The sequence below is a fragment of the Solanum dulcamara genome, chromosome 11 (assembly GCF_947179165.1).
Source record: "Solanum dulcamara chromosome 11, daSolDulc1.2, whole genome shotgun sequence".
Classification (NCBI taxonomy): domain Eukaryota; kingdom Viridiplantae; phylum Streptophyta; class Magnoliopsida; order Solanales; family Solanaceae; genus Solanum; species Solanum dulcamara.
Window position 1 is genome coordinate 57,513,004 of NC_077247.1, and position 24,638 is coordinate 57,537,641.

The window sequence follows — 24,638 nt, forward strand, 5'->3', positions numbered from 1 at the left end:
GCGTTAATCAAACAAAAGTTGAAGAACCAAAATTCAAGTAATTCTAATAGCTTTTAGAATAGTTCTCTTCATTTTTTTTCCTTGTGTAATGCAGAAAAGGTAATTTGCATCTCATTCTACAAAGAATGGACTGCAAAGGAGAATTTGGAAGAAAACTGAAGTTGATTGACTTGTAGCAATAGGAAGAAATATACTTGTCTCATCACTTAGTTTGAATCATGTCGACAAAGAACAGAAAATGTACTTTGAACGTGTCAATTGGGAAGGGAGAGATGGGTCTCCAGACAATTTTATTTAAATAATTTCTTTATAGAGCTGTGCCAATATTTTTTATTTTTTTTAATTTATAGAAAAGGTATACATGAACAAACACCACCTGAACAAGAAAAATAAAAGTAGGAAAATATACTTCGTTCTCATCGATTAAAAATATATATTTAAATTTGTCTCATTTCATTTGGCTATTATTTTTGGACGGATAGAAAATCCTTGTTGGCTCCGTGGGTTTAGCCTTCGGTGGTTTGGTGCACACCTTCATCGAAAAATTATGAGGTGTACATAAATTAAATGTTAGCTATTATGAATATATGTTTAATTTTTTGCATACTTTTAACATAATTAAAAAGAAAATTTATACCTTCTTCACCAAATTTTTGAGTCCGACACTGGCTGGCTCAACGCTGACGCTAGCCACGGAACAGACAAAAGAAACTAAAGTAGTGGAGTTGATCTTTTGCAACTTTGTAATTGGAAGAATAATGCCCACAAGTCTCCTATTCCATTTTTTGTGATGGATGAAAATAAATAAAATAGGACATTTATTTAGTCTACATTATGCAAAAGAAATTCAGTTTCTTTTTTCCCTCTCTATTATATTAGGGGACAAGAAAAGAAACAGCGAAAATTCAATGTATGGTGCGAGAGATTTGTCTAACTAAATTATAATCTTTATATTAAGAATACAGGTTACTCATTTCAATTTCAAATTAATTTAAGTAAGCTATATGAGTTCTAACCCGTTTTATCGATGCATTAAGTTTATTTGATCAATATAATTTTACTTAATAAATGTCACTTATATAGATTTTTTTCATTCATTATAGAGATAAATGTCAGAAACACACCTAAACTATTCCTCTTTTTTGAGTTTCATACCTAAACTATTGGGAGTGTGAGTTTCATACATAAACTATCACTTCTCAGTTTGAGAAACACACAGCAGTGAGAGTGGAATAAAACAGAGAGGTGTGTTTCTCAAACTAAAAAGTGATAGTTTAGATATGAAACTCACACTCTCAATAGTTTAGGTATGAACCTAAAAAAAGAGGGATAATTTAAATATGATTTTGACATTTATTTCCTCATCCCAAACATAAATAAGCTCTGTTTGGTTATAAATTTTGTACTTTGATAATTTGAATTTTTGAAGTTGTAATTTTTAAAATTTGAGGTTATACGTAGACATGTATTTTACTTTTTAAAAAAATGAAAATTTTGTAAGTGAAAGTGAAAATTATTGATGATTTATAAAAATTTATGATCAAATAAATATTTCAAAATTTAACCAAAATCTATGGTCAAAGTCTAATTAATAATAAGTAAATGAAAATTAACCTCGGTTGATTGCTATCTCAATTTTCACTTTTTCACTTTATTAGTGATGTTTCAATTCTCCGCCCGAAATCGACCTTCCCCTACTCCAGTGTTGGAAAAAAATAAAGTGGAGGACCAACTAGTTGCGTGGACTTCCTAGATTCTTTGAGAAAAAGTAAAAAAAGACTTGCCAGTCCAACTAACCCAACCCACACAACAATCCAGGCCGCCAGGCGCAAGTGTAGTGTGCCTTTTCAGTATTCTCGAAAGTTAAAAAGGCATAAGCAAGAAAGAAGCTCTAAATAAGACGGATCTAATCCTTGGCGCTCCTCGTCTTTATATATATTCATTCGTCTTTTCCTCAACTTTGTTTGTAACGGTCTCAACAAATCCTCTATACTCTCTAAAACTGAATTTCAACTGCGCTAACCCTAGGATTTTTGTAGAGAAGGACAATTATGGCTGAAACTATACCTAATGGCCGGCCTGAGTGTGCCAATATTGATGGACCGACCAATCCTATGGTTACGCCTATTTTAACAGATCTCTATCAGTTTACTATGGCTTATGCTTACTGGAAAGCTGGAAAACACAATGAACGAGCTGTGTAAGTAATCAATTTCGATTTTAATTCCTCTTCATTTTCTCTATAGTCTCATTTGCATTATTCGTTTTGATGTTCTGATGTGATTGATCATTTACTTTATGGTCAAAGATGGATGTTTCAGTGAAGAAATTTGATTATTTATGCCGTGTGGCAAAGCAATTTTGTTTGCTGAGCAAGCGGATTAAGCTGATTGTTTTAAGTATTTGGTTGTATTTTCAGGTTTGACTTGTATTTTCGGAGGAATCCGTTTGGTGGTGAATATACAATATTTGCTGGTTTAGAAGAGTGCATAAAGTTTATTGCTAATTTCAAATTTACTGAGGATGAGATAGATTTTATCAGGTCATCGTTGCCCTCGTCATGTGAGGTAAAGTTGTTATTAACAAGCAAATATGGAGACATATGTGTGATTAAGTTAACTTTTTATGCTGATATATTGAATTCTGCTATCTGTATTAAGATTTCATGTGGTCATCTGTTTATCCTCTTCTCCTTTTCTGTTATCTTCTGTTTTTGGATTTTTCTAAGGTTGTTATTCAAATCTTGCGTGTAAAATTTGGTAACAAATGCATTCTTGATGCGCTTATCTTCCGTTGGCCAAAATCTGGTAATAAATAATGGATACATTAGAGGAAATGGTAGGACTGAAGGCTCATTTTGAATCGTTGCCTTTATTTAGATGTTCTACAGGCAACATATAAATGTGCTACTCAATAAAGTGGGAAAACCGATCCTCCAGATTATTTTAATTATTCATGCAAACTAGAATTTTTGTTGCAGATGTATTTAATAAACCTAGATGCTTCAAAGATTGAGAGCCTTATCTTTCTGTGTAACAGTTGTGGTTATGTTCAATTAATGCAACTGTACTTCTTCTTCTTCGGGAAGTCCTGCCCTATGTCATGAACATGTCATCCCGGTATGTTTGGGATAATCAAGCTGTGACTGATGCTCCATTTGGTCATGCTTTTATACTACTTCATCGGTTTCATATTGTTTATTCACTTCTGATTTGGCACAATTTTTAAATAGAATATTAGTATACGCTGTTCAATATTTGTTTAGGAGCACGCGGGCCCATAATTTGGCTTTTGTCTTGAAGACAAATAGATTAAAAGAGGAAGTTCAATTGGAAAGTGTAAAAGTAAATCTTTAATGAACCTATTGTGGTATTTAAAATGTATTAGCACTTCCGACTTATTAAAGTTAATTGGGAAATCGAAAAGGGAAAGTATGTGGGAGAATGGGGTGCCTCTTCGGGGAATATGTTCTGTATTCTTTAAAGAATTTTTTGCAATGCTGAGAATTGTGAGTATTTGACCATAAGCATATTTAAATGGATCATGTAGGATGGCTTCTTTGAGTACCTTCAAAGACTTGACTGTTCAGATATTGAGATATATTCCATTTCTGAAGGATCAGTAGTTTTTCCCAAGGTACCACTGATGAGGATTGAAGGACCAGTTGCTGTGAGTCGCAATAACACTAGCCTTTATTAGTGCATGCTTTTGAAGCATCTCAACAGCGTTTTCTGTTGGATCTTCTCATGTTCATCTTTAATATGTTTGATGATTGCTTGTGTGTCAAAGGTGGTTCAATTACTGGAAACGCCATTTGTAAACCTCATAAACTATGCATCACTAGTTACTACTAATGCTGCAAGACACCGTTTCGTTGCTGGAAGGTCCAAAATATTGCTTGAATTTGGGCTTAGGAGAGCACAGGTTGTTTATTTTTCCTTTTGGTATCTTTAAATTCTATATGACGTACAAACTGTAAATAAACCTTTGTACCTTCATGAGTAGGGTCCTGATGGTGGTATATCAGCATCGAAGTATTGCTACATGGGTGGATTTGACGCGACAAGGTGATTTCATGTTTATTTCATTGTGTCTCCATGAAATGCATCATCTACTTATCTTATTCATTGAGATGTGGATTTCTAGGTTCATTATATTTCATTATAAAATTTAGAGACTCAAGAGCTAATAGTAAACACACAAATTCTACTACTATGTTTGGTTTAATTTAGATTTTGAAGAACTCTTGAGTGCGCAGTCCACCAACCACTTTACTTTCTGAGAAGCAAGTTCCTTTAGATTCAATTTCTTTCAATACGTAAAAGAATATTTTGTAAGCTCTTCCAAAAATGAAGATGGATATATTAGGAAGGATCACTGCAACTGTGAGTCACATGTTGTTTGATTCTTATTCGAGGAGCAAGATCAAGTGGGTGAAAAGAAAGTAGGATCTTGATAGGAGTGTTTTAACGTCGGTAAAGATCATTAAAATGCACATTTGCATGTCGCTGTGCCCGTCAGATAAACTATTAACCTTTTTTTTTTTGCTTTTTCCAATGACAGAATTAGAAAATCAATTGTTCAAGGACGAATTTGATCCATAAGATGGATGGTTAAACTTGATAAAAAACTATAGTGCATTTTTACGTTTGGATGCTGCATTACTGCAACCTAATGTTTTCATTTTTCCTGGTTATTTTTATCATTTAGATCAAGGAAATACAGCTTCTTTTTGAAAGTTAGAATGCTGAGACACTACTTTGTTCCTGTTTGTGTTTTGTTTCTTTTAATCATAACCAAGACTGAAGGATAACTGTGTTTTTGTGATTTGACAGCAATGTGGCAGCTGGAAAGCTGTTTGGAATCCCACTCCGTGGAACACATTCCCATGCCTTTGTTAGCTCATTTATGGTAGGTGCAACCTTCAGAACGGCTTTGCCTTCCCTTGAAATAAGTGAGATCTGTGACATATCAAAGTGCTCTGACAGTTTGTCTGGCCCTCTGTATTCAAGATGATATTTTCTTAAAGATCTAGTCTTTAGTCAGAGCATAGTAAGAAACATGTCTTAGGCTAGTAAAATGCTCCGTTCAAATTCCCATTTTAGTCCTTCCAACGAATGTTAGTTTGTCTTCAGTTACCAATCTATTATTATTATGACCATTTTTCATTATTACAGTCGTTTTGAAGGTATAGTTACCACAACTATTTTCTTCCTGGCCAATTTAATGCAGACATAATCATTTCATCTGTAACACATATCTGATGACAATATTGTAAATTTGATACTGAAAAGACGATTTTGGCTGTTAAACAAATTACTTAAAACTCACTAATAGAGTCGCTTGCTATTATAAGTGGAATGCAAGTGTTTTTTTCTCTTATGGCTCCATATGTATTGATAGGGTACATAAATGCTTGTATATACTCAATTGGTTAAGTGACAATTGTAGTTTCTTCCTCAATGTCATCGAGTGGCATCAGTTGAATATGTTAGTCAATGCATAATTGCACATAGCTCAATTACAAGCTCATATGAAATTATGTGCATTGGAATGGCAAGCTTAGAGCTAATTATTGGTATACATACGATCAAATGATTTTCCGTCCTGACGTATCAAAAAATACAAAAATAATACTCTTTTATCCAGACTTCTGCTAGAACCCTTAGTAGATGTGTGAGATGTAATTTGTGAACTCATTAGGTCATGCTCTCTTTGTGGATACTAATTTCAAGTTTTGTTACTATCAATTGTTTTGTTGTCTTGCTTCTTTATGCATATTAAGACAGGTAAATTAAGTATTCAAATGTTGATCTCTAGATGCCTAGTACTTCTTTTGCTCTGGATTGTGCATTCAACATCTTCTACTTGCTTGAATCTGTTTTCTAACTTGATCCTTATAATGCAGAGCCCAGATGAGATCATAGAGAAATCACTTCAACATCATGATGGTTCTAGTGTTTGTGAGGATTTTGTTAGTCTGGTACAGACATGGCTTGATAAATTAAAGGTATTAATTATCCCATTCTTTTGATGTTCTAGTTAGGTCATCAAAAATTTATTGAAGTCTTCTATTTGATGTTTTCTTGGAATATGACCATTTTGATTTATTGCATTCTGATAAATCATATTGGTTCTCTATATTGTTATCACCTCTTTCATTTCAAATATCACTTAGCTTTGACTTCAATTTTTCACCTTTTCATTTCAATATTCTGAACTAAGCTCCTAATCTTCCTTACCAAACCTGCTCAAAATTCACACTGTCAAGAGCAGATGTGGTTTGATTGATTGTCAGAGTGTCAATTCTTGTCAGTGTTTAATAAAATAGGCCTAACATAGAAAACCTGAGGGACTTTATGTAACCATTTGATTGCGAAAAGGGAGTATGATGTATATATTCTTTCATTTAATTCTGCTGAACTCTACGGATAGCTGAACTCGTAGCCATTACTGGACATGTGCCTAATGTGTATGATTCCACCAAGACAAAATACATCCTCTCAGGTGGTTTGTGTGCTAAGAGGTAGCTAATGATGCTAGGTTGTGTCCCACCCTTCCTCCCCAAAAAGGAATAAATAATGCTACTCTGGGGTTGCATTCCATTATGAAGAGAATCTGCATGTTTTTTTATGATTGATTACAATGAAATAATTTCATTACTGAGTCTTGTCTTAGTACTCTAACAATGAGGCTGGAAAATGTATTATGAATCTCATGTGGGCCTTCCTTTAATTTTGTACAAAGTTTAAAAATCCTTGTAGCATCATTAGTGTATGTCAATATATAACATTGCTCTGGAATCTGCTTCTCATTGAGCATGAATATCATTGATGTGGTAACTCTTTGATCTTTTCAGTGGTCACACTTATTAGGTGGAATTTTCAGTGAGACAAACCAAAGTGAGTTAGCAGCTTTCGCCTCATATGCACTTGCATTTCCTGGAAGTTTTTTGGCCCTTGTAGACACTTATGATGTAAGTACAACTTGTGGTCATGTGCTTTTCCTCTGTATTCTGTGATATTTGGCCTGGCCATCTAAAACAATACACAGGCAGTTTGTAGAGCCAAAATTTAGTCAATAATCTTACTTTGAAAGAGAAAAGTATACTCGTCGTGATATTTATATATCAGGCTAGACATATAATCTTTTTGTATTTGAAGTTCGAAGTAATATTCAGCTAGTAATGTTGTTTCTATTAAGTTGTACTTATGCTGCACCCCCCGTTGTTCTTAGTTTACAATGTGCTCTTTGGTAACGTTTGAACGTACTTTAACAGGTCATGAGAAGCGGTCTTCCAAACTTTTGTGCAGTTGCTCTTGCACTTAATGATTTGGGGTAAGCTGTTTGCATGATGAATTCTATTTAGATTGTAAAATTGCCTTTCTTTTATGCATGTCTTGGCTCCTCATGTGATGCTCAATTTTCCGGAAGGTGTAGTGTCATAATATTCTCAGGGATTAAAAAGGGTATGCCAACTGGAATTCCTAATTATTCAATTATGTTAATATGATAATTTTAAGCTTGTGTTATTTTGTTTTACTTCATGAACGTGAAAGAATGACTAGCCTAGAATGAAATCCTCGGATTTTGAAACAGCTACCTGACAAGGGAGGGATAACTTAGTGGAAACTCTCCACATCAACCTTAAGGTTGGAGTACAAGTTACCTATGGAACAAAGCAGGAACTGGTGATTGACTGGGACAGAAGGGATTCCTGGGGGGAGGGAGGAAGATAGTTGTCCATATAAATAGAAAGGTTTATATATGTGGACCTGGTTGATTAGATGAAATACACATGTACTTGTACATATATTTTCTTCAGACTAGCTTGGTGTGTTATTAATGAAAAATTTTACTTGTCAAAAAAATGAAAAACATATTTGGACCTCTTATTTACAATTGATAGTGCAGAACCTTACTACTTCATAATTACACCAGCTATACATTTTCTTAACTAAGAGCTCAATATAGATATCTCCCCTTGCTGTCCTAATCAATAAATTTGTTTTTTTGAGCAAATTTGTGGGATTACACTAGGTATGTTGTTGTTGTATTTCTTTACGCTTGAATTTTTACTTTGTTTAAACTTTTCTTTTTCTACTTTCTGATGGTAATTTTCTAGTGAATTCACATTCTCTTTTGCACCCATGCCTTAATATTAAGTATTTACATACTATTATGCAGGTATAAAGCAGTGGGCATTAGACTAGACTCTGGTGATCTTGCTTATCAGTCATGTGAAGCTAGGAAATTCTTTTGTGCTGTTGAGAAAGAATTTGGATTGCCTGGTTTTGGAAAGACGAGTATCACAGCTAGCAATGATCTTAATGAAGAAACTCTGGATGCACTAAATAAACAAGTAAGATCATTAGGATCCTCTCACATACTGCTACTATCTTGTGCTAGTCATTCTTATTCTCCGTGTTCTACTCTCTGTGAATGATTTCTAGTCTAGTTGACACCTCTCTGGCTTCTTGTGCTTCACTATGTTGTTAATTTGGTGGCATCATCTAGATCAAGAGGGTGTTCATACACAAAATAATAGTGTACATAAATGTATTCTTCAATGCATATAGTTAATGTTTATCAGCTGAGAATGAAATATGATCAGGAAAATCATCTCTAGCTTGAATTATGAGTTGGTTAGCTCCCTCGCGATTTTTGTGGACACAAACAGTCTAAGTAAAAATAAATTCACAACCTCACTGGTGGACAAAAACACATCCTTGTTCACTCATAATTAATGGAAAGGTAGAAAGACCATATCTTTGCCTATGTTGGAATATGAAATGGAGGCGTGAATATTCTACCTAAATTGACGTCTTCTCATTTTAGAACCCTCAAATTAATCTAAGTCTATAGCTTGAATGTTTGTTTTTGTGCCTATTAGCTTTCATTTTTCTCCTTCAGTAAAGCTACATCAACTAACTTATTCCTTATACAGGGTCATGAGGTTGATGCATTTGGAATTGGAACTCATTTAGTTACCTGTTATGCTCAAGCTGCTCTGGGTGTTGTTTTCAAGTTAGTTGAAATAAACAATCAGCCTAGAATCAAACTCTCTGAAGACGTATCAAAGGTCTGCAAAAGCTATGGATACTCCTTTGTCATTTAGATTCAGTGTGGAAGTTCATAATTTCTTGTTTCTAGGTCTCTATTCCATGCAAAAAGCGGTGTTACAGATTGTATGGGAAGGAAGGATACCCCCTTGTAGACATAATGACTGGTGAAAATGAGCCCCATCCTAAGGTGATTTATGAGGCTTGTCTTACTGATCTCCTAGTAGTTCTTCCTGATACTTCATCCATTGTCAATTTTAATTTAGAAATTAGATAAGTTTCGTTGGTACAACAAAAAACAGATAATGGACAACTTTTTCCCTGCAATTTGACAGGTAGGTGAACGAATTTTATGCCGCCACCCATTTAGTGAATCTAAAAGGGCATACGTTGTGCCCCAGCGTGTTGAGGAGCTTTTAAAGTGCTTTTGGCCTGGAAATTCAGGTAAGAGTTGTTATCCCTCAATTGTATTATTTTTAGTTTGAATTATTTATATTTCCCCAAAAGCATGACCCTACTTTTCCATAGATTCCAAAATACGGAGTGAAGCCTATGTTGGCGACATTATTAAGTTACATTGAGATATTAAAAAATGACTACTTCGGCTTAGAATTGCCAGGACATATTTTTTATTGAAATTATCCTGTTTGATCGCTTTGAAACAACCAAACAATTTACTTTTAAGGAGTCTTTGATGATTACATAAGGAAACCTTTCCCATCAGCTGCTCCTTAAGTTCATACACAATGTTGACTAATGGATGGTGGTTTGTCATTCTGAAGATAAAACAAGAGAAGTCCTTCCTCCGCTGAAGGAGATCAGGGAAAGATGTATTGAACAACTGGACCAAATGCGACCAGATCACATGAGAAGGTTGAACCCAACACCATATAAGGTAAGTACAAATTATTCTCTTTTTTTTCTCAAAAAAAAAAGAGAAGGAAATTGGGGTAGGGGAGTTGGAGGAGGGGATTACAAGGTGGGGAATCGAACTCTCACCGATAAGGTGAAAGTTTAGGTAGCCAACCAGCGAAGCTACTAAGATTTTTCAATTTGTACTTATTCTCTTGTCCAGGCTGAAGTGTTTTTTTAATTTCAAAATTTGCTTGTTTTGATCGAACTATTGTTGAGCAGGTCAGTGTGAGTGCAAAGTTGTATGATTTCATCCATTTCCTCTGGCTCAATGAAGCACCTGTTGGGGAGTTGCAGTGAACCATGAATGAGAAGCTTGAGGGATTAAACAGGATAATCTTTCAAAAAGAGTTTTCTAGGTTTTTCATGTTGTATCTTTTTCCTCATGTGGACTAAAATTTTACATAAAGTTATCAACCAAAGTAAAGTCCTTTACTTTTTTTTTCTCTGATGATGTTCCGAGTCAATTGTATAGGCTTCCTTAGATGTTTGTAAAGGTCAATAAAAGTGCCTATATATTTTCCTTCGCCTGATTCTTCTTTTCCCTTCGATTGAGTCTTCGCAAGTGCGTGGTAATTAAACTGGAAAAAGTTTCGGTAGAATAATTATGGAATTTCATTCTTCTGAAATTTCTCTGTTAGATGGTTCCTTGTCCAGATGCAAACTAGACATTTTTCAAATAATTTATACTACATACTACAATGTAGTACAATTACAGAATTAGCCTTGCTAGAACAAGACAGTAACATCTTCAAGCTGCACCCAACCGTAGGCACATCTATCCCGGAATTTCGTTATAGTTGATGTTGCTGCTTCAACCACGGGCCGTATCCTAACAAGCTCCTTCTCTACTTGTATTCTCATGTTACTCTCTACCTGACGCTCGAAAAGACAATTAGATCAGCAACTTCCTCACTGGAGGGGAAAAACAAAAACAAAGAGGACATCCCATTATGATGAATTCACACAGATGGGGACAGAGACAACCTTCTCAATGCAGCGTACAGTGTCTAAGACGTAGCAGAAATAAGCAAGTTGTTTGTAAAGATCTGCTTCCGTGTACTGCCAAGGTGAGTTTTGCACTAGTTTTATCAGTAATCAGCTAAAACAAACACTGCAAGTTAACCTAAGAAACGTTTCACGATATATCAGAAAGAAAACCTGTCTTAGTAAATGCCCGTTACAACGGGGATAATTTGGACACACAGTTCCTCTCTCTGAGTCCCCAATTACTCGCAGGTTCAGGCTACGAGTTGTGTAGTTGCAAGTTTCATCATCGCACTGAAAAGAACAAAATGGCTTTAGTTCGACTGGTGCTGTCCAGCAAGCTCGTCAAAGCAATAGCTGTAAAATATTTAAGCACGTACCATCATCACTCCTTTATAGTATGTTGAAATAAAACCTTCTACTTGCCTTTTAACCTGTCAAGGATGACATTAAACCATGAGTCTAAGCATACATGCATCAATCAGCCTGTCACTAGTTACATAGAGTGCATATGTAAATCAAGATGGAATTTCCTTTTCCTTTCTTTTTCAGTCAAACGAACGAAGAAAATAACACGAATCAAGAAATATCTTTAAAGAAGTGTATTCAACACATGCTGATGTGACTTCAAACAGATGATGATTGCCAAAAGAGAGGTGGAAAACATGGAAATGGAAGGTTGAGAACGCAAGAAAAATGAACCTGGTGCCAAGTAATCACTAATTTGGGTTTGAAGTGCTTTGAAGGTTAAAATGACACCAAGAGGGAACCGCAAAAGTAAAGGTTTAAAATGAGAGAATTTAGAGGTGCTATTGTCTTGTAGGTAACTTGGTGTAACCAAAAGGCAACCTAAAGGCTGAAAGCACTTCAAAGCCATCTATACTCATACAGAGAACGAAGTCATATCAGTCGTAAAGAAAAATCGACAGCACTAAGGGGTTCTCCATGATTACATGTTCCAACATTTTAGATGACAGACAGCAGACAACAAAAAGTAGTTGACATGATTGTGCAAGGAACAGTTGAAAGTCAGAACACTACCTGGTTTGCTATCAATGCCGAAGATATATTCCCCTCACTCTCTTCTGGGCATTTGGGACAACTAAATCTTTCCCAGACTTTGCTAGCAGACTCTCCTACTTGCAAGTCTGCTGGCTTTTGACTTATTGATGAACATATGGAACTAAATATCGGTGCACACTCAAAAGAGCCGGAGCAGCTGGGGCATGTCAAAGTCAAAGGCTCACAACCCCGAAATCTGCATTTAGCATTGTCAAATGTCAGAAGAAAAATATGTCCATATAGTGGAGAAGATAGCATATCAAAATGTAAACAAAAAATGTGGGAGAGTTGGGTGGGGGGTGGGGGGGAGGTGAACCAGAAAAAGTGTGAAAGCAAACTGATACCATAAAGAAAATTAAAACAAATAAGAGTGTTCAACGAAATAGAGAGAGATCGAGGAAAGGATGAGATTGCACAAAACAGTAACCAGTATGAATTAAGTATATGAAAGGAAAGCATCTTCAACCTGCACTAACGATAAAAGGAAAAGGTAAACTTTTTCTGAAAGAGATTGATACCTCTCGTCATCGTCTGCTGCACATAAAAGCACGCTTGAGGGATCATCATTGACAGCTTCACTTGATTTATTTTGGAACTGAAAAATAAGTCAAACCATTAAGCTATTTGTCAAAATTATGTCATGCTGAATTAACCTCAGTTTTGAAAAGTTGCTATTTACCTTGGATGAATCTAGTCCCAAGCAATCAGCGAGACGTGCCGGGCTAGTACCCTGAATTGATGCACATAGACGAGATATTACAGGATGTATCTGACATTGAAATTGGTTCACAGTTAGGTGGAGTCACGAGATATGCACGCATAAGAACCAACATTAGGCATTAAAAATTGAAGATCCAAATAAGTACACTGCAAAGACCTGTTGCGCAAGGTAATAATCAATGTCTACTATCCAGTTTCCATGGTCTTTTTTCAGTTCATCTGGATGTCTTGCCCGCTGAGCAATTCCCACAGAGGTACTGGAACCATTCCCCTGCAAATGTGTGTAACAACTGCATGTTAAGATAACAGAAACCAAAAGAAAAGGCTGGAATTCATCGTATTAGACAATGAACAATAGGAAATAAACCTGCTCACAACAGATGACATATGGTACTGTATCACCAGCTGAGCAACCAGTAACATAACCATTTTTCTTCAACCTAAGTGCTACCTACAGATGTAGAGGACGACAATGTTAAATCTTAGTTAGAAAGTAAGCTAAATGGCAACAATATAGAAAGGTAAAAACACAGATGTTAAGTGATACAGTTCCTTAGTCAGAGACATGAATTGATCAAAGAAGTCTTCATACTTACTTCAACATGAGGTTGACTTTTAGCATCAGGATAAGCTTCAGGTGGTTTAGTCAATGATTTGGTGATCACGTATTTTTCCAGATCAATTTGCCCATTCCTCATTTCCTCCTGTACCTGCAGTAGAACAGAGAAATTCAAGAATAATCACAGTAACTTAGTATTAGGGCTAGATCACAAAAATAAAACTAAAATGAGTTGATTGCCTCTCCAGGTGCTAACAGTAGCAGCTGGATTTTCCCTCTACCAGAATGAAGAAGACTGGCTGTAGATATAGATTTCAGGCTGCACAGCAAGTTTTGGAACAACGCTAGCAAGACAATAGTGAAGATGCACAGAGGATGTATGGTAGAAAAGCAGTAGCTGCTCAATAATTGAGGTAACGAGAGACGGTGGCTTGGGGGGGGGGGGGGGGGACCATGCTGGTGGAACTCCCTGAAGAGAAGCCATAAGCTAAGAGATGCTCCTGGAAATATTCTCAATCCTAAAGAGGCAGCCTATAATAATTTTTTTGATCAAGAGTATAGTCTACAATATAAACTAAACCGTGTTCCATACGAAAGCTGCAGGAGCCATTTCAGCTCCTGGTTTATGATTTTCCATATCATTGAGAATGCTACCTTCATAAGTGCATTATGTATTGATTCAACGACATCTTCACAGGACCTGCAACCATTAAAGACACAAATTATTTCAGTACTGAGCAATCACGTGTACGAGGATATGAAAAGAAGAAAGAAACAAGTTCACAACAAAATGTACCCGCCGGACAGTATTTGGCTCAGGCAGAAATCTCCCAATTCCTTTGACAGCAAGCTCCAGTCACGACGCACCATATCAAGGCCTTTTTTCTCAATAACCTAAACAAAAGAGTCAGCAACATGGAGTAGTTAGAGAATTATTTCACAGAAGTTCAAAAGTATTTCAGCTTTAAGAAACATGCAATAGCTACCTCATAGGGCTTTCCATCCTTAAACTGCACTTTTACAGCTGCATATTTCTTTTTCTTGAGAAGCAGCATTCTCTTGTACAGACCATCAAGATCAATCTCTAAGCACCTGTATTTCTTGTTAACCTATAAAAGAGGAGGCACTTTGACATGATGAATCCTAGTTGATTAAGAAGATACCTATGATTACTACTCATAATTATTTTCTTTGTAAAGAGATCCTAATTGTCATGCAGAGTTATCGCAACTCTAATAAATATTGTATAAAATTAATTGAAAAAAAATACAAAAAGAAATGGTAATGGAAGCATTTGTACAAATCCAAATTGGGAGGATCTTTACCCAAAGTAGAGCATAAAGCAGCCTCAATAGGAATGCTAGTTTTTTACCGTTCACAAATAATATAAATACACCACTTCGATTTATTATGTATGGATAATAAGATTCCATTGATGTGGAAAAGGACCGTATCAATAATTCTGATTTTATGTTTGGACAATCCTCAGTTACTTGTTCATTTGCATCTAAATTTGTGCATCAGCCAAAAGTGAGACAACCTAGACAAAGTCTCCTTACGATTTTACCAGATTCTTAGGTAAAGATCTTATATAAGGCAATGAAGAATGCTTTGCACATAAAGAAAAGGTAAAAGAGTGCAAGTGCTATCATAAGACGGTGAGAGTAGAAGTAGGAAACTTATTCACAGAAGACTCACAAGCTTCTACAATACATGAGGTAGAAAAGTATAAATCTCTCTTTAAGAAGTCACCCGATGTACAGGATCTAATTCGAGGAAAAAAAGTGTGCAGTCAACACCAACCTCTTGAATAACTTTGGCAGCTATTGCTTTGGATTTTCCAATGTCATCAAGTCCACTATAAATCATAATTGAATCAGTGTCACCATAGATAACCTGATTCATAAGATAACAATGGGTTCAAGGACCAAATTTGGCATTTAGGAAGGATAAGTAAACAACAAATTCCACGAGAAGAAAACCTCCAGGTTTAGTGAAGTCTGAACTAGGTCAACAGTACTCTGTAAAATTTCCCTTCCCTACCAAACAAAATAGAGATGTTAGACATGCAGTCATAATCTGCTTAAATAAAATAAACAACAGTTCAGGAAAAGTGAGCTTCCTACTTGTGAGGTTATAAGCTCTGCTAGCGACTTTGCATAGAATCTTGAATTGGAGAATCCTAGACACCCATACATACTGCAGTAAAATTTTATAACCTCAGGAAAAATATCTCCAATAATATGACAATGATGATGATGCATCAAATAGCACAAGTATATACAATGTGTGCGTGTGTATAAAAAAAAAACAGTGAGACCTGTTTGCTGTAAGCTTCAGAGCTTGTTGCTGTATGTCAAACTGTTGGGCTTTGAGGCCAGATGCTGTTTTTAACCATGACTTGACCATTCTTCTCCTCTCAACCAAATTCTTAAGCAACTGCACGATTCACCGCAAAAAGACATGAATATATATCACCTTCAAGAATTGTTTAGAATGCTTGATTACTTGTATTTTGCACGTAACCATAAACTTAAAAGAAGTCTTGATATAACTGAAGAATAGCAGCTAAAAGTTAAATGGGAACAACAAACTGATACAGTATATTAAATAAAACTGATACAGTATACAGTCAAATTGTGCTTCAGAGCAAAACTTCCAGCACCAAATAGTCCTTAAAAGTTTTGGGGTGAACTATTCTGGGCATGCACTTAATCCTTACAGAAGATCAAGAGATGCAAAAGTGTTTGGTCTAATTGCATTGCTGGGAAGCCAATTTGGAAAATTTGTTCAGGGTGTTATCAAAATATGCAATCAAGTATGGCATACTTACCTCTGGTAAAAGTCCCGTTCTTTTACTAGATGGTAAATGAGGAACTGATCCATCCAGAGAGCTTTCAACTGTTGTGAAACAAATATTGTATTCCTAAAGAGGGAGAACAAAAGAGGAAATTAAAGTATGAAACTTGTATTATAAAATGGAAGTATCGAGCAATTGACATCACTTGGTAACAAATAGTGATGGCAATAAATATTAAGAATGAGGAACCTTTCAACCTAGATAGCAGCTAATCAAATTGTAGCAAAAGTTCAGGTAATGCTCCCCCTTCTAAAAGGAAGGGCAGAGGAGGAGAAGAAATGAAGGATAAATATGATTGAGGGAAGGAGAGAGATAGATGTATTAAAAATAACTAACCTGAATAATGGAAGGGTATAGACTGTTGAAGTCCAGTAGCAGAATGTACTTATCATATAAACCTCTTTTTGGTTCCAAAACTAATCCACCAGAGTAGGAAGGCCCCTTTTTTGCTTTCCCATGGTTGATTTCCGAAATCCCACCTTCAATATTTGGATCATCAGCATCAACGGGATCAGTTTCTTTTCCCTCATCACCACGGTTCAACTTTCGTTTTGTAATTTTAGCTTCTCTTGCATAAGAAGAAAATTTGTCTGGCACTATGAATTTCTTAGCATGAAATGCATGCAACAAGAGGTATTCTACTCTTTGGGCCCGAGCACCCTGAAATAAAAATAAATTTAATGTTGACTATGTCCCTATAACATCCACAAAGTTGATCTCGTGAACATATAGCAGGTTTTGTAACAATTCACCTGGAGGGTTTTTCCCCAAAGGTTACCACTGATATTGGTCAGCTGACGAGTTAAAGGAAGAACACTTAAATGAAACATGAGCTCCATTGATAACCATGCATCAGTTTCTCCACATTCAATCTGTATAGATCACAAATGCTCATTATGATGCTAATTAGAAGGCAATATCAGTTGAGTGTATTGGAGAAAATTATTACATTAGCAACTTTATTCCAGAAGGATGAGACAAGTCCCAGCCTTACAGATTAACTAGAAATGAAATTAGCATATCCAGAGCTGCAAATCAAACAGCTCCATGACAATCTGTTACCTAAATGACCATGCTTCTAGTTTATTCATGTAAGGTTAACTCTTAACTGCATAAAGGTGTGCTTATGCTATATTGCTTCAACATGTGAACTCTATTATTGTTTGTTTCTAGCTGTTGAAAAGCCCATCAGCAGTAATTTGTGTTGGTTATGGAGTGGTACAATGTATTCTAAAGGTTCAGCAAAACAATAAACAGCAAAATGCAGCTGGCCCATCTGTTATGCAATGGGTTAACACTTTTATTGTTGACAGCAAATTCCATACTGGACCTAACCACAGATAAATCTCCCTAAATAAAAATTGAGAGCAATTGGATTAGAGAAGTTGCTAAATCAGAATCAGAACCTACAAGTTCCAAGAGGGAGTCAGCAGCCTGAAACATTTGAGGCACGTCGTGGGGAGAAATTTCTTTCCTATCTTTGTTCAGTTGATTCTTCGCAAGTTGTGTCAATGAATAACTAACCTGAAATTTAATGTAGTTAAACCAAAAGTAACAAAATTTCAAAAAGAAAAAATTATGCAGCTATCTCAAATATAGCTTAATAAGTAGGAATTCTACCTCTTTTAATAATTCACGAGAAGATAAATAGGTATCACATAGGAGACGCCCAGCAATACAAGACATGATCCCCGGACTTGCTCCTGAGCCATAAAGTGTACTGCCCTTGGTAAGCTTTGGCATGACAGAACGTTTAAGTCGACCTATTTTTGACCACATACTGCTGGGGACTTTGCAGGCCTGCAGAAATTGATAGCTCCCAAGGATCAATAAACAGGCAGCTATGTCACAGATTTTTCTTATTCTTAGAATCAAGAAATACAGAAAAACTTTAATTTTTTATTTCTGAAAAATTACTGAAAATTAATAGCATTTATTTAAAGCTAAGCATTAATTGGAAAACTCTCAATGTCTTTGGGTATAAATAGGATGACAGACTACCTATGACGAGAACATGGTGAATGCTATATGAAGATTCAAAATAGAAATGGAGGATTCGGCAGATCATGTCTACTAAAATTTTCTAGAGATCACTACTATGGAAGATGGAATGTATAAATTAAAAACAAACCTGAACTCTATGAAGAAGAACATCCAAGTCAAAGCCAGATATATTATGGCCAATAAGAACATCACTGTCCAATTTATGCAACTCGATCAGCAACCGGTTTAATAATGCCCTTTCACTGATTTCAAAGAGAGAAAGTAACATTTTAGTAACTCAAATGAAAAACAGATAAAGGTATAGGCAATACGTTAATTACCCAATGAACTTGCCTGCTCTCAGAACTAATAACATTTGATCCAGCTTTTGCATTTCTCTCTGCTGCTTCCTTTGTAAATCCCATAGGAAATATCCCTCCCTCAAGCTTGCGCACAACAGTAAAATGAGAAAGCATCCCTGGCTTTGTCCATTCAGATGTTAACATGGGCGCATCAATCTGCAAAATCAACATATGCTCTTTGTAGTGAACCTTCAAGGAAATTCTTGTTGAGAAGTTTCCGCAAGCAAACTAAATGGGTTCCTTTTTTATATTTTTGCCCATCATCAGCTCTAACATTTTTATTTCACTGATACCGAGCAGCAACAACATACCCAGTGTAATCCCACAAAGTGAGGTCTGGGGAGGGGTAAAGTATACGCAGACCTTACCCCTACTTAGGTAGAGAAGTTGTTTCCGATAGATCCTCAACTCAAGAGAAAAAATAGTTCAAAGTAGTATAGAGAAAGAAATAACGGAAACGAAAAAGTCAGGGCAAGATACTAAAGACAACCTTACAAATCAACCTGAGAAAAGTCATAACATGGTAAAACAATAATCAAAGTACAAAAAGAAACAGATAATAACAAAACTCAAAGCAGAAGAAACTACAAGGGTAATACTACGATTAATAGTACGGCTAATAGCACAAAGAAATAAGTGAGATAGTGCCTAACTATCTAACTAACCTTCTACCCTAATCCATGACCTTCATCATAACCGCCTATTTAAGGTCATGTCTTTAGTAAGTTGAAGTAGCATCATATCATATATCTAATCACCTCTACTCAATACTTATTCGATCCACCTCTATCTCTCTCAAAACCATCTAAGCCAACCTCTCATACCTACGTACTTGGACAACCGTGAATCTCCTCTGCACATGTTTGAACCATCTCAAGCCTCATTTCTTGCATCTTGTCCACTATAGAAGCCACTCCTACCTCGTTGCGAATATCTTCACTCCTAGTCTTTATCTCTCCTATTATGCTCACACATCCATCTCGGCATCCTCATCTCCACAACTTTCATCTGAACATGAGAGTCCTTGACTAGACAACACTCCGTTCGATACAACATAGTCGGTCTAACCACCGCTTTGTAAAACTTGCTTTGAAGTTTTGGACTCCAGATATGACTCATTGTCAATCTACCCATTTCTTTGGATAATACCCAAGGCACTCTATGAATACGTGCATTTGCGTGAGTTGCATCTATGAGAGTGGAAGAAGACGACACGCCATGATACATTAGAATGCACCTCATGTACTTGATTATGATACAAATACAGTTTCACTTCAGTCATCATACAGGTAAATGTTGCAAGGCACTTTATTTGTACCATCATGTGCATCATACAAGATCTACCAAACCAATAAATCCCCATTAAACCGTAAAGATTTAACTACCCAAGAAAAAGACCCTATGTAAGGTGAAAGATCCTCTATAAACGAGATCTCATTTTTCCCTCGACCTGAATTGACATAAGCTGAAAGATCCTCTGCAAGCGAGATCTCATTTTCCCTAGACCTGAGTAACCATAATTTTTACTTCATAACTCATAATCAGGTAGAGAACTAATTTCTAAAACTGATGCACGAAACACATTACAGATGACAACTCGGGTAATAAACATGGTTGAGCTCCATTTACATCTTTAGATGTACTGAATGAGTTAAATAACCATCAGAAGATCCAATAATTCCTTTTATTACTTAAAAAACATTGCCTTCTGAATTCTGATATCCTAAAAAAAAAGGTCTTAGATCAGACCGTTATTGGCAAGAGAAACTAGCCTCATGGACTTTACCTTCGCACTCTGACAGCAAATGACAGATGCAGAGACAATTTCATTTATATTTTGCTTTTGGTTGATAATAGTTTTCAGATTTATTGCTGTAACAACCACTGGAGGAATCTCAGCAACATTCTTAGAGGACATGGAGATTTGAATGTCTTTTGGACTATCTACGATGACCTCAAATTTACACCAGCTCACCTGTGCAGAACAAAGAGAAAATCAGAAATAAAGACCAGGTGAACCACCTGAAGACAAATTAGGGGATGTAAAGTTGCTTTGATGGCCTTACACGTTGAGGAATAGGACAACTAGAAAATCTCGAAATTGATAGCCATGAAGGTCCTTTTATTTTCCTCTTAATCAGGAATAGCTCCATTGCACTGCAAATAATAAACACTGGTGGGATAACATCACAGAGACTCAAGAAGAAAAATTAATACTTTCTACTGAAGAATGCAGCACCCTGTTAAATTGATATGAAAAGTAGTCTTCATAAACAGAGATCATACACGTTAAGAAGCTTGTAAACTAGAAAAGTCACTGGAAATATACCTGGAATGAGTACCAAGCAAGGCACTAAAGTTTTCTCCCCTGAGATCTGATGGAAGCGGTGGATCCTGGAATGACAAAGCTCAAAATAGGTAACTCGAAGACATGACAAAAAAATGTGACTTAACAGAGAATCTGGGCGATAGCTTGAACTTGAATTCACAGAATCCATAATATATTTGGCTAGCGTAAGTTGTATATAATGTTCTAATCAATTATAATACATAAAGAAATAACAAATGTACCTTGAAAGGATAGTTGATCTTAAGGACAAAATTCTCCCCCCGAGGTATATCAGATCGTTCAAATGCATAATTTCTCTACAAATGTAGTAGCGCAATGAATAACAAAAAGGAAAAAGAAATAAAAGAAATAAATAGTATTGCAAATTGCAATTAGTAAAATTTATAGAATATTTGCAAGTAAATTGCTTCAAACCTTCACTGGTGTCATGCTAAAACTTGAGATGCTATGTTCTAGTAGGTTATTTCTACACTCGGTCTTCAATCCTGATGCCATCTCCTGGAGACAAATTTGTGAAGGAGGGTATGAATAAATGAGCAATATGTAGAAAAAATATAATTACATCTAAGGAGAAGGCATTTGCAGAGATTACGTGCAACTGACTGAGGAAGGCAGAGGGAGAGATTTGAGACTCTTCTACATCTCTGGAGAGTTTGGAGATCGTATCACCACAAAATACAAAACCACTAGGGATCGCATAAACACATCTTTGCATGTTCTTCACAACAATACAGCAACTATGGTATGTACCTCCAGATTTAACCTGCGCGCAAATAACAAAACTCATCTCTCAGCTATAGATATAACATACTATTCTATGTTGTTCAATTGTCACTTCCAAATTGATCATACAAACCTCCTAAGTCTCTAAACTAAATAAAGGCCTATAAGTTGATAGTAGGCTATATAGTGGTATATTCTTCAATATTGAAACACGTACAAGTATGTTTATTTTACTTGGTCATAGCAGCTAAGGATCCAAATGATAAGGTGCATGGTTAAAGATAAGCAAAATGGCCTCGAAACACAAGTGATGAAGAACACGTGATTATCAGCAAAGTTTAGTAAAATAGAGAAATAGAGACACCAGATTTTCAGAAGGAAGACGTATGAGTCTGGCTCATTTAAATCAGTATAGAGAAAGAGTACATAAACAAAGATTTCCAAAGTACCTTCCCGAAAAGATAAATATTTCCAGCATTTGTACCATACAGCTCTTCATGGGCATCCAGTATGAAGAAAGGCAATGATCCATCAGAATCCAAATCAAAATCTGTTTTCTCTTCAGTGTTAACAAGTTTCGCCCCAGGTTCATTGCAATTCAAAATCCCACTACCTGCATTCCTTAAAGCCTGCCATTCAGCAGTAGCACTCAAGCCTGGATCCTTTTCCTCTTTAATTTTAGCATTTAGTGCAAACACTTTATTTTCCACCAAGGGCTCCGACTTCACTTCAGCGCAATTTACTACAGTGTCATCATCCCTCGTTCCCACTGTAGACAAATCATCTGATTTTACTGCCTTCTCCCCTTCCACTTCAGCATCTAAAACCTCACTATTTTGAATATCTTTAGCCGAATCATTTCCTTCATCCATACTAATTTTAGGTAAGCCGCCAGTTCCTTCATCAGTACTAATTTTAGGTAACTCGCCATTTTGAACCGTAACACCCTTCACTTCCTGTCTAATCGTGAAATCAACCTTGTCAGCTAAAGGCTTCTCTGTTTTAACATTAAATAAGTTGGAATTGGCAATTGAACTCCTCAAAGCCTGCAATGAGTTAGAATTTCCCCTTCGCCGTCGCTCTCTATCAGCCTCATCAGGAGCGAATTCAGCTATAACATCATCTACAATGCTATCGCACGACAAATTCCTAGTCTTATCGTCTCTCTTAAACACTGAAGAGGTAAACAGACTAGAAATTCTTTGCTTACCCATCAATGCCGCAGCAGCTGAAAGAGCAGCTGATGGCTTTTTCGTAATTTGCTGCTTCTCCGATGCCTTCCTCTTATTCTTCGGCTTCTCATTCTCACCTTCCGATCCGTCGGACGATAACACATCGGCAACTGACCAATCCTCTTCCTGGCCTTCATCTCCATAACCTAAACCGTTGTCATCAACAATAAATCCCCGAGCTGCTTCACGGCGCTTAGCGACTATGTCATTGTACTCATCGTCCTCAACTATATCGTAAATTGGTTCATCTATCTTGATCTGTAAACCGCCGTTCTCAGTGGAACGGCGACCACCGGTCCGGCGAGCTTTGATCTGCTCGAGCGCCTCTGCCCTTTTACCACCGCTTGGTTTCCTGCTAGAGCGCCTTCCTTCGATTGCTGGTTGCTCGTCCGACATTTTTTGTCTCTGTGAGCCAAAATTTCTCTCTTTGAAATCTGAAAATGCAGTGATGAAAAGAAAAACAATTGATGATGCTGACAAAAATGGCGGGAACGTTTTGTTTTCGCGCCAAAAGCCCTATTGGGCCTCCCCTCCCAGCTTCAAAGATATATTGGACTGGACTATAAAGTGCTAGCCCAATATGTCATGGTAGTTCACTAACTTTTGACTTTATGTTTCTTGGCGGGCTTGGCCATTGGGTTCCATTTTTTGGTTAGTTGAAAATAGGAAAAATTACTAGGAAAAACACTTTTTAATAAATAATTACTGATTTAAGCGATATTTTTTATTTATTATTATTTAAAATAATATATAATAATATTATGATATATCTGACATGTATTAAAAGTGAATTATGCATGCAATATAAATGTATTATAAATGTTTTAAAATATATTATACTTGTTTGGTAAGAAATTGACATAATGTATTATAAGTGTATTAAAGTATGTGATAAATATATTATCCATTAATAAAACTTGTATTACATGAGTTTTATAAATTATTCTCGTTAATATGTATTAAAATTATATTATAATTGTATTATAAGTGTTCAGTGAAAAAAAATATTATTGCTATAAATGGTAAATATTTTCTTAATGTAGTACATTTATGTAAATTTTCTATGAAAATACTATTAATCAAAATAGAACTGAAATAAACTCGGTTCAATTCATTTTCGCTATTTCATTTGATTTATTTAGGTTCGATTTTCAGGTTTGTGGGATACCACAGTCGACACAGACGTCGGCGAAGGACCGATGGTGGTCTGACCAATGACGAGAGTAGGCAACTCTATCGTTTGAGTGTCAGCGATAGATCAATGGGCGATGATGGTCTTTGGTCTGGTCTGGTCTCGACCGTCTCAGTTTTGAGTGTGAGAGTATGATTGTTGACTGATTAACTGTATTTTGTGTGAGGATGAAAATGAGTTTAGGGATTTAGATTTGGGTTGGGCATATTAAATCACCAATTAAGTTATATATTTTCTGAACAATTTATCAGCTAGGCGTTTTTCATTTAATTATTGTATAAACTCGTAAAATATCAGTGTAAATGACTTTTTTGTGCAACTTTTGTAAGATCTAATTATGATCTTACAATTAATATATTTGGTATGTTTCAAAATAAGTGATGTTTTTAACTTGGACATACTTCTTAAGAAAATTACTTATTTCTAGAAAATAAAAAGTATTTTACAACTTACCAAAAAAATGCCTTAAAGAAAGAACTAATTCTTTAATGGTGTAAAACCTCATGTATTAAAACAAGGGTAATTTTGGAAAATAAAATCAGTTCATCTTGATTATATAAAACATCCCTTATATTAGAAGGGAGGGAGTAGCAAACTACTTTCCTATTTTTTCCTTCTTAAAAGGGAAACAGGG

General features: G+C 35.9%; 2 protein-coding genes across 2 annotated transcripts; one reads left to right on the forward strand and one right to left on the reverse strand.

The window, feature by feature from the left end:
- Positions 1 to 1,730: 1,730 nt before the first annotated feature.
- Positions 1,731 to 10,500, forward strand: LOC129874667 (nicotinate phosphoribosyltransferase 2-like). Its single transcript, XM_055949988.1, has 15 exons — positions 1,731 to 2,200; positions 2,420 to 2,567; positions 3,550 to 3,669; positions 3,790 to 3,924; positions 4,006 to 4,067; positions 4,836 to 4,911; positions 5,909 to 6,010; positions 6,860 to 6,976; positions 7,280 to 7,338; positions 8,188 to 8,362; positions 8,948 to 9,082; positions 9,154 to 9,252; positions 9,398 to 9,506; positions 9,845 to 9,957; positions 10,197 to 10,500. The coding sequence occupies exons 1-15, from the start codon at positions 2,052 to 2,054 to the stop codon at positions 10,272 to 10,274; spliced, it is 1,677 nt and encodes a 558-aa protein (XP_055805963.1). The 5' UTR covers positions 1,731 to 2,051; the 3' UTR covers positions 10,275 to 10,500.
- A 50-nt stretch (positions 10,501 to 10,550) lies between these two features.
- LOC129874665 (DNA polymerase alpha catalytic subunit) lies at positions 10,551 to 23,293 on the reverse strand. The gene is made up of 31 exons (XM_055949987.1): positions 22,030 to 23,293; positions 21,450 to 21,620; positions 21,272 to 21,355; positions 21,079 to 21,153; positions 20,837 to 20,901; positions 20,574 to 20,664; positions 20,294 to 20,482; positions 18,500 to 18,663; positions 18,294 to 18,408; positions 17,783 to 17,962; positions 17,573 to 17,686; positions 16,915 to 17,034; positions 16,499 to 16,822; positions 16,136 to 16,228; positions 15,623 to 15,741; positions 15,429 to 15,501; positions 15,285 to 15,341; positions 15,106 to 15,198; positions 14,289 to 14,411; positions 14,099 to 14,196; positions 13,957 to 14,002; positions 13,340 to 13,453; positions 13,111 to 13,194; positions 12,901 to 13,014; positions 12,703 to 12,792; positions 12,542 to 12,618; positions 12,003 to 12,219; positions 11,342 to 11,395; positions 11,136 to 11,255; positions 10,962 to 11,036; positions 10,551 to 10,850 (listed from the first exon to the last, which is right to left on the reverse strand). Exons 1-31 carry the CDS (start codon positions 23,206 to 23,208, stop codon positions 10,704 to 10,706), a joined length of 4,665 nt encoding a protein of 1,554 aa, XP_055805962.1. The 5' UTR covers positions 23,209 to 23,293; the 3' UTR covers positions 10,551 to 10,703.
- Between the last annotated feature and the right edge of the window lie 1,345 nt (positions 23,294 to 24,638).

Excerpts from the sequence above, each read along its gene's own strand:
- LOC129874667 (XM_055949988.1), top strand. The coding sequence starts at position 2,052 with ATGGCTGAAACTATACCTAATGGCCGGCCTGAGTGTGCCAATATTGAT. Across the intron at positions 2,568-3,549 it reads CGTTGCCCTCGTCATGTGAG|GATGGCTTCTTTGAGTACCT; the intron begins GTAAAGTTGTTA and ends TGGATCATGTAG. Across the intron at positions 3,670-3,789 it reads GGATTGAAGGACCAGTTGCT|GTGGTTCAATTACTGGAAAC; the intron begins GTGAGTCGCAAT and ends TGTGTGTCAAAG.
- LOC129874665 (XM_055949987.1), bottom strand. The coding sequence starts at position 23,208 with ATGTCGGACGAGCAACCAGCAATCGAAGGAAGGCGCTCTAGCAGGAAA. Across the intron at positions 21,621-22,029 it reads ATATTTATCTTTTCGGGAAG|GTTAAATCTGGAGGTACATA; the intron begins GTACTTTGGAAA and ends ATTTGCGCGCAG. Across the intron at positions 21,154-21,271 it reads TTAGCATGACACCAGTGAAG|AGAAATTATGCATTTGAACG; the intron begins GTTTGAAGCAAT and ends CTACATTTGTAG.